The sequence below is a fragment of the Muscardinus avellanarius genome, assembly GCF_963383645.1.
Source record: "Muscardinus avellanarius genome assembly, chromosome: 2".
Classification (NCBI taxonomy): Eukaryota; Metazoa; Chordata; class Mammalia; order Rodentia; family Gliridae; genus Muscardinus; species Muscardinus avellanarius.
This window is the reverse complement of record NC_137787.1, coordinates 170088743-170104226: the sequence shown is the minus strand read 5'-3', so window position 1 is coordinate 170104226 and position 15484 is coordinate 170088743. Positions and strand designations below refer to the sequence as shown.

Here is a 15484-nt window from a genome sequence, read left to right as displayed (position 1 = left end):
CAAGAAGGAACAGGTACAGTCAGTGAGGTAGTTATATATGGTAATATGTCCCAATACTTGTGTCCCCTTTAAGAAAATTAACTATTCCTGGGACCTGCTTATCTGATAAAGTCCTATTTAACTTACAAATAGAAACTATTCTTGACAGTTATTCAAAATTCATGAAGCTTCAAAGAGATTTTTAATCAAGTCAAAACAGCTTTCCAAGATAAATTGAGAAGAGCAGATGCTTAAATGTCACACAGGAGATTGCCTTGTTCACCTCACGCAGGAAAAAATACTGAGCACATAAGGATTCGGAGAGGGGAAAAGATGCTTCATTTAAACAGCACACGAATACATGCTGGAAGCCTGTGTTTTAAATCAACGGTTAAGAAATACTCGTAGACAGGCGTGGTGGCTCACGCTTATAATCCCCGCTTTGGGAGGCTGAGACAGGAGGATTACACAGGTTCGAAGCCCTCCACAACTTAGTGAGACCCTGTTTCAAAATAAAGAATAAAAGATAGGGCTGGGGCATAGCTTGGAGGTAGAAGGTCCCTGGGTTCCATCCCCAGTAAAAGAAAGAAAGAAAGAAAGAAAGAAAGAAAGAAAGAAAGAAAGAAAGAAAGAAAGAAAGAAAGAAAGAAAGAAAGAAAGGAGAAAGAGAGAAAGAAAGAAAGACTTGCAATATACTGTCCATTGCTTAGTTATATTCTGACACTATTAAATTATATAGGAGGAAAAAATGCCAGACATGGTGATGCATGCCTGTAACCCCAGTATTTGAGAAGCTGAGACAGGAGGATTGACAGGTTCAAGACTAACCTCAGCAAGTAGTGAGACGCTCAGTAACCTAGCAAAACCCTGTGTCAAAAACAAAAATAAAATAAAATAAAATAAAATAAAATAAAATAGGGCTAGGGATGAAGCTCAGAGGTAAAAAGCTCCTCGGTTTAATTCCGAATACTATACTACTACTACTACTACTACTACTACTACGACTACTACTACTACTACTACTACTACTCACACACACACACACACACACACACACACACAAACACACACACACAGGCTAACAAAATTACCAATTCTAGCCAGACATGGTAGTGCATGCCTTTAATCCCAGTACTTAGGAGGCTGATACAGAAGGATCAAGGTTCAAAGCCAGCCTCAGAAATTTAGCAAGACCCTGTTTCAAATTAAAAAACAAAGCCGGAGCTTGGTGGCGCACACTTGGAATCCCTGCCCTTGGGAGGTGGAGACAAGAGGATTGCGCAGGTTCAAAGCCAGCCGCGCTGGCTTAAGAGACCCTGTTTCCAAATAAAAAAAAGTATAAAAATAGGTCTGGGAGTGCAGCCCAGAGGTAGAAGGGTTTCCAGGAACCCCAGTACCACCAAAAAATTAAAAAATTAAAAATAAATAAAAATAAAAAATAAAATAGAACTGGAGGTGTAGCTCAGAGGTAGAAAACCTCTGGGTACAGTCCCTCATACCAAAAAAAAATTTTAAATAGCATTCTTAAGAGATAAAATAATTTCTGGTAGGAAATGATACTTAGCCACTAAGGCTTAGGCAGATTAAAATATCTGATGTCCTTAAACTCTCTTTCACTCAAAAACTAACAGCAAGAGGCACAAAGTTACAGCAAATTTGGTGGAAAAAGAATGAATGACTTTTAAATTTCAGGGATTCTAGAAAATGATTTTTCAGAAGGTTTTATACTATGTTATGTCTACAAAATTAGTAAAATTAAACATTAGTAGACAAAAAATAAGAATTTAACTTATAAACATAGTCCTTGCAACAACATCAGAAACTATGAGGACTTTAGTTTTTACAATACTGAAAGTCCATTCTGCTCTATACACAAAGCCATATTATAACTTTCTACCCTGATCAGGAACACTGCAAATATTTCCAAGTACTACTAATGGAAGGTAGATGCTTTTCAACATCCCCAAGCTCCCTGGGAGCTAAATATATAAATTATACCAACTGCATTCATCCTAACCTTAAGCAAATGCTCAATTTTTCCATCAGACCTTCTAAACATGCTGTTATTTGGGCTTCAACAACCAGAAATCAGAAACTTAGTTTAGTTAGTGATCAAATATCAAGATGCTCTTAGGCAAAAGCTCTTGGTACTTAAATTATCTCCCCAAATTAAAAGGGTGGGGACAGAGCTAAGTTTTAAATTTCTAACACAACAAAATTTTTTGTTTTATACAACACTTCATGCAGCGAGCACTCAGATACAGACAGACATATTGCTAATAGGCTGCAAAGTTAATAAAAAATGGCTCCCATTTTAAAGTCTCATGCTCTGCAAACAGCAACCGCATTTAGTGGCATGCCAGGACAGATATGCAACGACACATTATACAGAACACAAGCAAAATGCACAGTCTTTTACTGTAAACCATGAAACTTACCCATTCTCACCATAAATCTTTTGAAAGAGTCTACGAAACCAGAAAACCAAAAATTAAAAAAGGTCACTTTTTCCCGCTTGTGTTAGTTTGTAAACTGTTCGACATCTTTAATAAGTCTAACTGGAAATGGACAGATCTCAAAGGTTGCTTCTTCAGCAGCACTCTTGATACCATCCTCGGTTCTCATTAATCTCATATCTCCAGGAACTCAGATAAGGCAAAATTAGGAAGGCTTTCTAGATTTATGGATTTATAAGACAAGGCCTCCACTCTCAGAAACTGATAGGGGGCATTTGAGTCATTAATTTTATTTAGCCCAATCAGATTTGTCCATCCGTAGGTTCAACACTGAACATTCATCAAAAAGGCAAACTGCATAAGACATACATTATTACCAAAGGGGCCACAACTGCATACATGTAAAATTCAGCAGACAAAAAAGAACACTCATGCGTTTTAACAAAGTTCGCACTTAACCTTAAACTATACATAAAAATGTTACAAACTGGTAGTCTAAAATTCCTAGGGCAAAAGAAAAAAGTCATGTTAAACGGAATCTGCAATGCTTATATTTTAAGGGAAAAAAATTGAGTTAAAAAAGTAGAAATTCCAAAATATGAGAAACGCATAAAACCAAACATCACACTATTACAGAAATGCCTGGACATGAGAATAAATGTCTATAAACTTAACTGGATAGAATTTTTCTGAAACTTCACATTGCAGAAGAAAATCATGGACTAAAGCCAACGGCAAGATTTGTGTGGCTACCTTCTGAAACATACCTAGGAGGTATACAAATATGGAAATGCACTTTTTCCACAAAGGGACTCAGAGCTTCTCGCAGCAAAATAATTGTTTTTTGGGGATTTTTTAACAGGATGCTTCAAAACGGCACACGGCATGCAGGGCTGAGCAATCTGGGATGCTGCTTTTTTGCACAAGAAAAAGTTACATGAGACCATCCAGTACAAGCCAAATCCTTGCAGAAACACACTCTCAACCCTCTGACCTCTCAACCATCAGCCGTTTCTTGTGCCTAAGCCGGCTGGCTTCCCGGATAGCCTCCCACTTCCGTAAATCGGCCTCGCTGCAAGGGCCAGGGGTGAAGCTGACTGGAGGCACAGCGCTTCCCAGTTTCCAGGACTGGATCTTTCTCGTCAACATGTCATCTTTCTTTTGTCGATAGGAAGGGACTAATATTCTACAGTTATTGCTCTTTTCTGTGGATGGGCACGTCCTTTCAAGTACACAGAGAAATTTTGCTTGAATTTCTGGAGGCAAGGTCCAGGGATCAGGGAAGGGGACCGGTTGGTATCTATCTGGGGCCCCGGACAGAGGCACTTCTTTCTTCTGTGCCGGAATTCGGCGAACAATCATATCATCTTTTTCTAAATCAGGAAGTACAAGGTCACCTTCTCTGCACTGTAAAATTATATCTCGTTCTACTGGATCATCTTGTTCAGAGAATCTTCGGAAGTCTTCAAAAGCTCGGAGAACACAGGGATTTGAGTGGAAAGCCCGGGTCTTTCTCACAAAGAAATCATCGTTTTCCAGGTCGGGATCCAGGGCGGGTATCTCAAGGTCATCTCTCCTATAGCCTGCTGCGTGGGAGAGATTCCTTCTGCGTGTTATGAGCCTGGGACCAGAGGTGGGATCAATTTTGACATTCGTTTCAGAAGACAAGATGTCATCAGAGTATGTTTGGAGGGCCTGAAGTAATAAGAACTGACTGAAGCACAGAAAAGAAAAAGGAAAGGAGAATCTTAGTTGGAGGGGAAAAGGTAACTAGGTAGCAAACAAAGTAGTCAGTTCTCATGGACGAATTATCTAAGGGTCTGCGGAAGGGACTCTTGAGAGGAAGACACACTGTCATTTAAGGTCATCCATCACCCATGACTTTCCTGGGTTGCATTTAAAGAAACAAGAACAGCCTGTATTTCCCAGGAAAGGTAGAAACTATGGAAGCTGGGACTCAGATTGGGTGTACCTCCCTGACATACACACTGATACCTTTCCTTGTAATCCCTCTTTATCCCATGAGCCAGAGTGGCCTAATACCCCCAACTAGAGAAGACAGAATGACCCTGGCAAGTTTCAAGAGCTGGACAGCATGTGCTTTCAGGAATTAGGGACATATAAGGGCAGAAAAAAATAAAAATAAAAATAATTTGCACTAAAGTTATACACAAGGATCCTTAAGGGATTTTCTTTGCCCCTCCTAGTGAAAGTTATTTCATTTCTCCACATCTGCATACACAGCACAACAGTAAAATTAGGTAATCTTTCTTTAAAAATCCTTTTGGAAATGGCTTTCCAAAAGGACCATGTCATGTGTAAACCTATACTGCCTTGTATATGACTGTGCTAAGAACATTGGAGCCTACAGATTTCCAAGCATACGTGCTCACACAAGAAGCAGTAAGTTATATGTTATGCTTTTGTACTACATCTACTAAGTTTCCATGATTCAGCACAGTCAGTTCCAAAGTTAACGTAGCAGCAGAAGCGGGCGGAAGGGGGCATCTGAGGCCAGACCCCCAGCACGCGGGCAGGCTCGTGCAGACAGCTGCACCTGGGCTCATCCGAAGCGGCCCTGGTTCTCCTGGTTGCATGGATGTCCCAGGACTTTATGGGCTGTTTGGTTGCTAGTTCCAGCAAGATAGAAGGTCTTGGGCAGGTGCTGTCTAAAGTATACTCTGTTCTTTGTATTCTACTAAAAATGGTGGAGTGTCTGTCAGAGCCCAGATCCTCATCCTCAGAGTCTGAATTCCTTCTACAGTGAAGTAACATGGAAAAAAGGAGGAAAAAGAGAAGGAGACAAAGAATTGGAGAAGAATAAAACCACTGGAACTCACATCAAGCTAGGACTATTCATAGAAGAGGGCTTACTAAGATCCAGATTCTAAGGCCTACATTTAAGCAATTTTTTTTCAATTACAGAGGTTCTATAGATGTTAGAGGCAAAATCAGCTATTCTCCATCTCATAAAACACACATGGAGAATGCACACTGGGAGAACAGAAACATGCACCAAGACAAACCTGAATCCCTGAAATTCTTTATACCACGGCTTATAATTTTCCCTTTTTATTCTCTTCCAGCTCACTTCTTCTGGGGTCCAACATTTGGGAAGAAACTGATCAAAAGAATTCCCTGGGTTTGGCATGATGGGACTTAGTTTTCGCACATAAAGGTCATCCTTGACAATGTTGGGGATCCTTGAAGTCTTTTCTTCTTCCTCCAAGTAACTGGAGGAGTTTGAAGGTCCTCGGACTGTTGGCCAATTCTCCACATTGGTGCCCAATGTCCGCCTCTGGTTACTGTTCAAAACATCCAACCGGGTAAGACACTGTGTGAACGACTTTTGACACAGAACATCAAAGGCATGCATTGGGCCTCACAAAGTTCACGCCCCTGTGAAGGAAGCAAACTCACTCCCGTTCTCACCACACTTCCTAGAAAAAAGTTGAGGTAGCATCTCATTTTAGTTAGAGAACAGCTAGGTACACATGGCCAGGGACACTTCATTAGAAGCTGGTTAAAAGAAAGACAAATTACAAACAGTTTGGGGTGTTACTATTTGAATTAAATCAGTAGTATGATAGATATCCAGATCCAGTACAGTGATATTTCTGACCTCAGTGGTGTGTGTGGCCCCGTGACTGAGGTATCAGGAGAAAAGATTTGTGGACAAGAGTTGAGAGAGGTGGTTTGTGAGACGGAACTCGGGGGCCTCTCGGGCACTTGGAATCTATGGTTGGCAAAGTCATCCCAAACCACATCAGGCATCCTGTGTTCATCCTCAGCATCGGAACTACTTTCAGAACCACACACCTCCTTACAGGAAGCTGGATTTGAAAAATCACATTCTGCTCTGCTAGCATGTTGGAAGAATAAAGGATTCTTTGGGGATCCATGAAGATCAGCAACCAAAAAAGTAAAAGAAGAGAGCAAAACAGGGCAGAGTTCACAAGAAACAACATCAGTCATCCAGTAGGCTGAAGATATCCAGAAACTGAAGACAGACACGCATCTAAATAAATGTCTTAGCCAGTCATATGCTAACGCTGCAAAATGGAACCGATATCCTCAAGGTATATATGACTAAAAATAAAGGTAAGAAGAAATTCTCATGAGTGAAATTTTCTCCAAAATACATTTTAAGAGCCATTTTTCCTACCACATTCAAATACCGAACACACAAAGCATACAGAACTCCGTGACCACATCGCTCCCTGGTACCTGGAAAACGTCCCATCTGCTTCTGTGTAGACTGGGCTTGCCCAGCTTCTCCTGTTGTCCTCATTCTTGTCTGTCTTTTTCTTCCTCAGGGGTGCTGGCACATAGGACGGCTGTCTACTCTTGTTGGGTAAAAAGCGATTGAATGGTAAAGCCGACTTTGGTTCAATAGCCGAAATCCTCCGGTAGGACATATCATCTCTGTTATAATCCTGCATTTTGAACGTAAACTCCAAATCGGTGTCACTTTCACAACCTACAAAGAAGGCACAGGAATCTGCTTTACTCTCTGGGTGGTTGTATTAACTGAAACCCCTCAGCCTGTCTGCTCTGTTTTTCCCCTTAGAAACCCAGGGCTGCCGCTGCTGCTTCTGCTGCTGCTGCTACTGCTGCTATGAACTGCAGGGAATATTTTTAGAAATTTGTCACGAAGTTGTGATAAGATTCATTAGAAAGAATTCGCTCTGCACACGGGAGGCACACGCAGTACATTCTCTTGCTGTTGTGTATTCTACGCAGAAAAAGTCCCATTTCCCTGCCAACCCCTCTCCTTCCCAATGGCCTTTGTCTCCAGGATGTTTCAGAAAATGTGTTGATGACATAGATGTGAAGAAAACCTTGCAATAGACTTGCAGGTGCTTAAAACAAGATACAAAAGTGATTCTAGGAAAACCCAGGAATTTAAAATTAAGGCACACGGTTACCAAATTTTTGAAGACTCAGGAATTTACAATTATGGCACACAGCTATGAAATTTACAGAATGAGAGAGATAAGGATTCAGAAAGAGAAATGAAAACACACATGACTGTCAAGGAATCTGATGGATTCTCCTGAGTCCCCCACCCCAATGTACAAAAGTTTCCACGTAGAGGGGGAGAGTAGATGACTTCTGAAGTTCCCAAAGAATCTCAAGTCTCAGGACTACACCAGATCAAAGAAAGCAAGGTAACTTCCTGTGACTGATCTTGGTATGTATTTCGATTCAAAGCTACTTCCAAACTCACAAGAATACCCTTTGATATATCTTAAGATCAGATGGCTACAAGTAGTAATATACGCTCTTAAAAAAAAGAACCTGCTCTTTCAAAGTCACAAGAAGAAAAGAGGGGCAGGACTAACGCTACAGATCCTAGTGGAGTGGTCTGTTTCCCATCCTTGTCTTCCCGCCTTAAATGCATTGTTTTGTTTTGGTTTGGTTTGGTTTGGTTTGGTTTGGTTTTTTGTTTTGTCTTCATGTGTGGTACTGAGGGTTGAACCCAGGGGCATTCTATGTCCGAGTTACACTCCCAGCCCTTTTAATTTTTTTTATTTTGAAACAGAGTCTCACTAACTTGCTGAGGCTGACCTCGAGTCCGAGATCCTCTGTCTGGGTTTGCAAGTGTGGCTGGCTTTTTCCCAACAATCCCAAGGCCAGCTGTGCACAGCCCCTGACAGGTCCGGACCCTGGTGCACACAGCTGCAGCAGGGCTAACCTCGGCTAAAGGCAGTCTCCTCTCCCCACTCCTGCCTGGCAGGTGTCTACAGTAAACAACACAGAGAACAGTGCACAGGACGCGGCTGGACATACACCTTGACCCAGGGACAGACTAAAAAGAGCCAGGGTGAGTAAAAAGAATGCACAGGGCAGCCATGGCCAGGAGAATCAGTGGTCAATAATCCAGCGCTTTTTTTATTCCCTCCTTAAAAAAAAAGAGACATTTCTCTTGTTTCCAAAAATATGAGCCAGTGATTCTTGCTAAATGTGTCTGTGAAATTTTAAAACCACAGACTACTCTACTTTTGAATTTTTAAAGTTAAATTCTTTTTTTAGCCCAGTACAGTGCTCAACAGAGTCTATACTTGCCTAAGTATCATTCTCGGTATGTTTCATATAAAACTAGGGAGTTTTACTCTGCAATTCTCATCCTAAAAATATCCTAAATCCTGATCACCCACCCCAGTCTGGTGGGGAGCAGAATTTTAATTCATCCCAGAAGTGTTTGCATAGCCTAGTGCTGCCCTCCCCCAACACAGGTGCCACTGCCAAGGCCACAGAGCTCTTGAAACAAAGTTCACCTGCGGCTCCTTCCTGGGACCAGGAAGCAGTGTGAACTGCGGGACCTCAGCCTTGAGTAGCACACCTGGCACCCAGCTCTAGTATCTAAGAAAAGGACTGGATCCCACCTAATCACACCGCCACATCTGAAAGGAACGAAGGCAACCCGGGCCCACGGCCCCTCCCCAACTAGTGTCCACCGGCCAGAGGAAGAAATGAACACTGTATTGTGGGGTCTTCATTCCAGACAAAGGAACCCAGTGGGTTGAGAATTTCAGCCTCGGAGTTTATAACTTCAATCACTCAGGTGAATTATAAACTCAGATTTATTTCCTTAAAGGTATCGTGATTGTCATCTGGGCTATGAAATTGTCACACCTAGGTTATAAACAGCCAACAAATACAGTCGAAATTGCAAAGGTCAATGCCCAAATAGCCTTTCATGTTTTTAAAAATACTACTACAGCTCTAAAAGGTAAAATACTGTGTTTGTTATTATGCTTAAATTTGTGGGGTGTGTGTGTGTGTGTGTGTGTGTGTGTGTGTGTGATGGACTAAAACCAAGAAACCTTCTTCCTCTGATCTACACTTTCAAACTTTTCCTTTTTTTCTTTTTTCTTTGGAAACACGGTCTAAGTTGCTGGGAAACTTGCTAAGTAGCTGAGGCTGGCCTTGAACCTGTGATCCTCCTGTCTCACCCTCCCAAGTACTGGGATTACAAGCATGCACCACCATGCCCAGCTCATGCTAACTTTTGAAAATAAATTCATTATATATTACTTGCTGACATTTAAATTTTTTCAGTTAAAAGTCTTAGAAAAACATTTAGAAATATAAAAAATAACGAGCAAAACGAAATCCTTAACAACAGAGCACAAATTCCAAACCAAAAATTTACAGCAATGGTAGAAATAAATATTTTAATAAAAAGTGTGTGGGGGGGTAGTGGTACTGAGAATTGAACATAGGAGCATTTTACCTCTGAGTTATACTGCCAGTCCTAATTTTATTTTTATTTTGAAACTGGGTCTCACTAAGTTACTGAGGGCCTCACTAAATTATTGAAGCTGGGCTCAAACTTATGGATCCTGCTCAGCTTTCTAAATACTGGGGGGAGGGGGGAATAAATTATTTTTGTTGTTGTTGAGGTGTTAGTGGTCGAACCCAACACCTTATACATACTAGGTACGTATTCTAGCACTGAACTACACTCTCAGCATTTCAAGAAACTTTATGTGTGGTTTTGATCTAATCAGCTGGAAACACAGATTTCATCAGAAATTGCTGCCACCACCTAGTAGCCACAAGAGTAAGACAAGCTTTTAAAAATTGACTTGGGCCTGGCATTTTGGGTGCTTTCCTGTAATACCAGCATTCGGGAGGCTGAGACAGGAGGATCGTGGTTCGCGGACAGCCTCAGCTACTTAGTGAGGCCCTCCGCAACTTACTGAGACCCTATTTCAAAATAAAGAATAAAAAGTAGGGCTGGGGGTGTAGCTCGGAGGTTGAATGCCCCTGGGTTCCATCTGTGGACCCCCAAAATAAAATAATATCACTGAATTGGGATTTTTTTTTTTTTTTTTTTGGTGGTACTGGGGTTCCTGGAAGCCCTTGTACCTCCGGGCTACACTCCCAGACCTATTTTTACATTTTTTTATTTGGAAACAGGGTCTCCTAAGCCAGCGCGCAGGGCTGGCTTCGAACCTGCGCGATCCTCCTGTCTCTGCCTCCCAAGCGCGGGGATTACAAGCGTGCGCCACCACGCCCGGCAGAATTGGGATTTTGAAAGAAGGTTCTTTCCACAACAGAATTATTTGCAGTAACACACAACCTTTCACATTTGTTCTGTCTTGGGTCACCTCTGACCCTGATGGGACCAAAAGATGTCTCTTACCAAGTTAAAACTACTTTTGAATTTTTAAGTTAAAATCTTTTTTTTTTTTTAAGCAGGCATGGTGGCACTCAGCCTGTAATCCTAGTACTTGAGACGTTGAGACAGGAGGATAGCAGGTTCCAGGCCAGCTTTGGGAACAGTGAAAGACTCAACAACTTATTAAGAGTCTATTTCAAAATAAAAAACAAAAGGCTAGGAGTGTGGCTCAGAGGTAGACACCCCTGGCATCAATCCCAAGTACCACACACACAAAAAAATAAATTTAAAATCTTTTTAACCCAAGTTCAGTGTCCTACCTAAATATCATTATTTTTATAAGCGTTCATACAAAACTATGGAATTCTAGGCACTTGTTTAGAATGCTTAACACCCTATCAAAGTTTAAAGATGATTATTAAAATACTTGTTTTTTTTTTTAATCTTTTAGGGGAAAGTAACAAGAAAGAAAATCACTCGGGAACCAGTTCAGACCCTTACTGCACAATTTTCTTCTATTCTTCATGTTTAGATAGGTCAGGTTATAGGCCTCAGAGAGTCAGATTATTTCATAAACCTGAATACGCAAAGAGCAGATTATCACTGACAAATCGGGGCACAACAAAAAGCCTCCTCCTCCGCAGACCTGTTCAAAACCAGAGGAACGAAAAGGAAGCTCCCGCCACTACAAGGGGGGGAAAAGTAAAGAAACGTCCAGTTATGCACGTCTTTATTAAAATCCACTTGTGAATTCTTTGCCTAGATTTCTTTCTGTTTTTCTATTCTCTTCCATTCCAGTATTCCTTTTAACATGCAAACAAACAAACTGACAACCAAAACTCACCTTCACGCCCCCCTCTCGGTGCGATATCTGAGCAGCAGCTGGTCAAGGACCTAGAACCCAAGGAGTCCAAGCTTTCAAAGGAATCGTCCCTTCTGTGGCTGCCTGGGGGAACAGAGAGTTCTCGCTCAGCACACCAGAGATCACCGTAGCCACCACCCAGGCCGCTTCTTCTCAGACAGCCAGAGTCTTCAAGGGCCTGAGGAAAACGGTTTACAATGAACAGTAACTTAGCATGAACTTCCATGAAGGGGGAAGTTTTGCTTCATGTGATAGGTAAGACAATGCGATTTCCCTGTTCAACATGAGAAAATAGCTGAGAAAAATCAGAACGTACATCGTACATTTTTCCCCGAAACTAATACAATAAGGAGGTATTTGATGTTTAAGGTAACCATGAGGAAATATATGATACCATTGAATAAAGTAGTATGGTCTGTTCAAAAAGAGAAGGAAGGGCCGGGCGTGGTGGCGCACGCTTGTAATCCCCGCGCTTGGGAGGCGGAGACAGGAGGATCGTGCAGGTTCGAAGCCAGCCGCGCTGGCGTAAGAGACCCTGTTTCAAAAATATAAAATAGGTCTGGGAGTGTAGCCCAGAGGTACAAGGGCTTCCAGGAACCCCAGTACCACCAAAAAAAAAAAAAAGAGAGAGAAGGAAGAAGAGCTGGGCGTGGTGGCGCATGCTTGTAATCCCAGTGCTTGGGAGGCTGAGACAGGAGGATCACACAGGTTCAAAGCCAGCCTCAGCTACTTAGTGAGGCTCTCAGCAACTTAGTGAGACCCTGTTTCCAAATAGAGTATAAAATAGGTCTGGGAGTATAGCCCGGAGGTAGAAAAGCCCCTTGGTTCTACCCCCAATGCCACCAAATAAAAAAAGAAAAAAAAGAAAAGGAAGAAGAAACTTGGCCTGGTAGCACATGGCTGTAATCCCAGTGCTTGAGGAGCTGAGACAGGAGAATCACAGGTGCAAACCCAGCCTCAGTAACTTAGTAAGACCCTCAGGTATTTAGTGAGACTCTGTTTCCAAATAAAAAATAGAGCTGAGGTTATGGTCTGGAGGTAGACTGCATCTGGGTTCAACCTCAAATACCAAAATTATAGTAATAATTATGAAAAAGATATCTATTTGAATAACATTGAAATTATAATGTCAGTAATTGTTTATAAGTTCTCTGGCAAAAAAAATGTAAGGAGAAAAAATTCTTAATTTAAACATACAAAGGGAGATAAGTCAATGAAATTATTCAGTATCTCTAAGAAATACTTAGGGTTTTTTAATTATTAAAACACAAACACAACCAAGCGTGGTGGTGCAAGTTTGAAATCCCAGTACATGGGAAGCTGACACAGGAGGATCATGAAGCTTCGAAGCCAACCTCAGCTACTTAGTGAGGTTCTCAGCAACTTAGTGAGATCCTTTTTCCTAATAAAATATAAAATAGGTCTGGGAGTATAGGCTGGACGTAGAAAGTCCCTGGGTTCCATCCCCAGTACCATAACACACACACACACACACACACACACACACACACACACACAGTAAAATTCTTCAATCCATGCACCCCTCAAAAAATATTTTTTTGCAAAAAGAACAAGAACTATGAGCATACACATCACAAAATTCATTTATTTTTACTAATTATGAAATATACACTGAGGTACTGGCCTCTGGGTTCTTTCTTATTGAGTAAAGGGAAGCATAGTTGTTTGCTGAAAAATAAGACTTATCCTTGGGTCCAAATAAAATATTCATTTGGCTCAGAAAAGATACACAGAAATATGACAAATGCTCTTATGCATAGGTTTGTAAATTACATATAGGTATAGGTTTATAAATTATATAGTACTATAATAAACATTTTTAATTACCACTTCTCTAAGAAATTTAATGATACAATATAACTGGACTTTTAAATGTTTTAATTTAACTTAATTTTATAAAATCTGTAGCGCTGACACATAGTAATCAATGAATATCTAGTAACTACAAAATTGTATTACAGTAAAGGTAATTTTGTCATCATAGTAAAAATAGACAATGTTACTCGCAAATGAGATTACTTATACAGAGACAGGTTAAAGAACCTAGGACTTAGGAGCAACCAAATGCAACATGTAAAACCCTGATTAAGTGATTAAGATTAACCTTGATCCAGATTGAAGGCAGCTATGACAAACAATTGGGCTGCAATTGGAAAATTTAATATGGATTTTATAATAATGGATAGAAAGAGGCTCAAGAAAGAAAACAGATCAAATAACAGCAAGTTCACCACCAATCTCACTAGCATGTAGGGGCAAGAGAAAAGGTAAGGTACAGAGGGAAACACCCAATGGGATGCCGTGTGCATACATGAAGGTATCACTTTAAATCTCACTATGATGCATAATTATATTGCACCAATAAAATACTACAAAAAAAGAAAATTTTAAAATAAAAATTAATATGGGAAATATTTATGAGATCTATTAAATATAACATAATATATATAGGAGAATAGTCTTACTCCTATGAGATGCATGATGGGCACCTAGGGGTGAGATTACATCTGAAACTTACTTTAAGTTGGCTATGTACAAACAGATATATGGAAAGAAGCATGGGGAGATAAGCCCATGTGGGAAATATTAGTAACTGTGTCAGATAATGATTATCTGGATATTTGTTGTATTGTTTCTTCAACTTTTATTTCTGGATATTTCCAACATATGAAAAAGGCAGAAGTATTCACAATGAATGACTGGCAGCCATCTCCGGCATACTCTTGAATAATACTAGGTGCATCAATTCAATTCATTGACAAGTGTTGAAGCACCAATAGGGTCCAGTGAACTTACATGTGATTACACATGCTTTAGTGCCAGATATCTTGGCATCAGAGTTGACATCTTGTTGTGAAAATGCTATCCCCTACCTCACACCCTACTCTAAGCAAGAAGAGGAGCTAGGCCTATTCTGCTACCACCAAAATCCTTCTCAAAATATATGATTAAGCACTTTTAGACCCAGCGGCTTTTGTTTTTTGTTTTTTTCTACAGTACTGATAATTGAATAAAGGGCTTTGGCCTGTTTTTTAAGACACATACTAGGAGCTGGGTGTGGTGGTGCACACTTGTAATCCCAGCATTCAAGAGGCTCAGACTGGAGGATCGCAGCTCATAAACAGCCTCAGCTACTAAGCGAGGCCCTTTACAACTGAGTGAGACCCTGTTTCAAAAATAGAATTTAAAAATAAGGCTGGGTGTGTGACTCAGAGGTAGAATGCCCCTGCTTTCCATCCCCGGTATCGCAAAAAAAATAAAAATAAAAAAAAAATAAAACAAAACAGAAAAAACAACATACTTGGTAACCTTAAAGTTAGCACATGCTGAGATAATTGTTGTGGTAGTGATGGTGGTGGTGGTAGTATGGGGGTTGAACCCAGGAGCATTCTACTTCCAAGCTATATCCCCTGCCCTGTTTGTTTTTTGTTTAGAAACAAGGTCTCGTGAGGTTGGTGGAGATAAAACAGCCAGAGGTGCCATATTTGTTACAGAGGAAGAAGAAATAGAAGAAAGGATGAGGATGAGATAGTATTAGTTACAGTAGTCATCTCATATAGATGTAGTTCCCTTACCTTAGTCAGAGCTTGTCCTAAAAGATTCTCAAATGCCTTCAAATTTAGGTAGGGACCATTATAGTAGGGATTACTTTGGGCTTTTCTTCCCAGCCAGTACAGGGTTATCAAAACCTTTAAAATATATATATATAAACAAGATCAGTCTATTTAGTAAGCAACTGCAAGCACAAATGCAGATGAATACTCCAGATACATGATATCTCATATTCTCCATGATTAAAGGCAGACTCTTAGCTGGGCGTGGTGGGGCACACTTGTGATTCCAGTACTTGGGAAGCTGAGACAGGAGGATTGCAGGTTCACGGTGAGCCTCAGCCACTTAGTGAGGCCCTCTGCAACTTAGTGAGACGCTGTCTCAAAATAAAGAATAAAAAATAGCGCTGGGGATGTAGCTCAGAGGTAAAATGCCTTTGGGTTCAATCCCCAGTACTACAAAATATAAATAAAATAAAAGGCA

General features: G+C 40.7%; 1 protein-coding gene across 2 annotated transcripts in view; it reads right to left on the bottom strand.

Annotated features, from left to right (window-relative positions):
- Window positions 1–6892, bottom strand: part of LMO7 (LIM domain 7) — a gene marked incomplete at its 3' end in the record, with an annotated part of 65010 nt that extends 58118 nt beyond the window's left edge. For both annotated transcript variants that reach the window (XM_080688949.1, XM_080688948.1), the window contains exons 1-4: window positions 6663–6892; window positions 5462–5740; window positions 3430–4149; window positions 2418–2447 (exon numbers count right to left, since the gene is read on the bottom strand). In XM_080688949.1, the coding sequence (XP_080545075.1) occupies window positions 2418–2447; window positions 3430–4149; window positions 5462–5740; window positions 6663–6877 (1244 nt within the window). In that variant the 5' untranslated portion in view covers window positions 6878–6892. The remainder of the gene's footprint in view (window positions 1–2417; window positions 2448–3429; window positions 4150–5461; window positions 5741–6662) is intronic.
- Between the last annotated feature and the right edge of the window lie 8592 nt (window positions 6893–15484).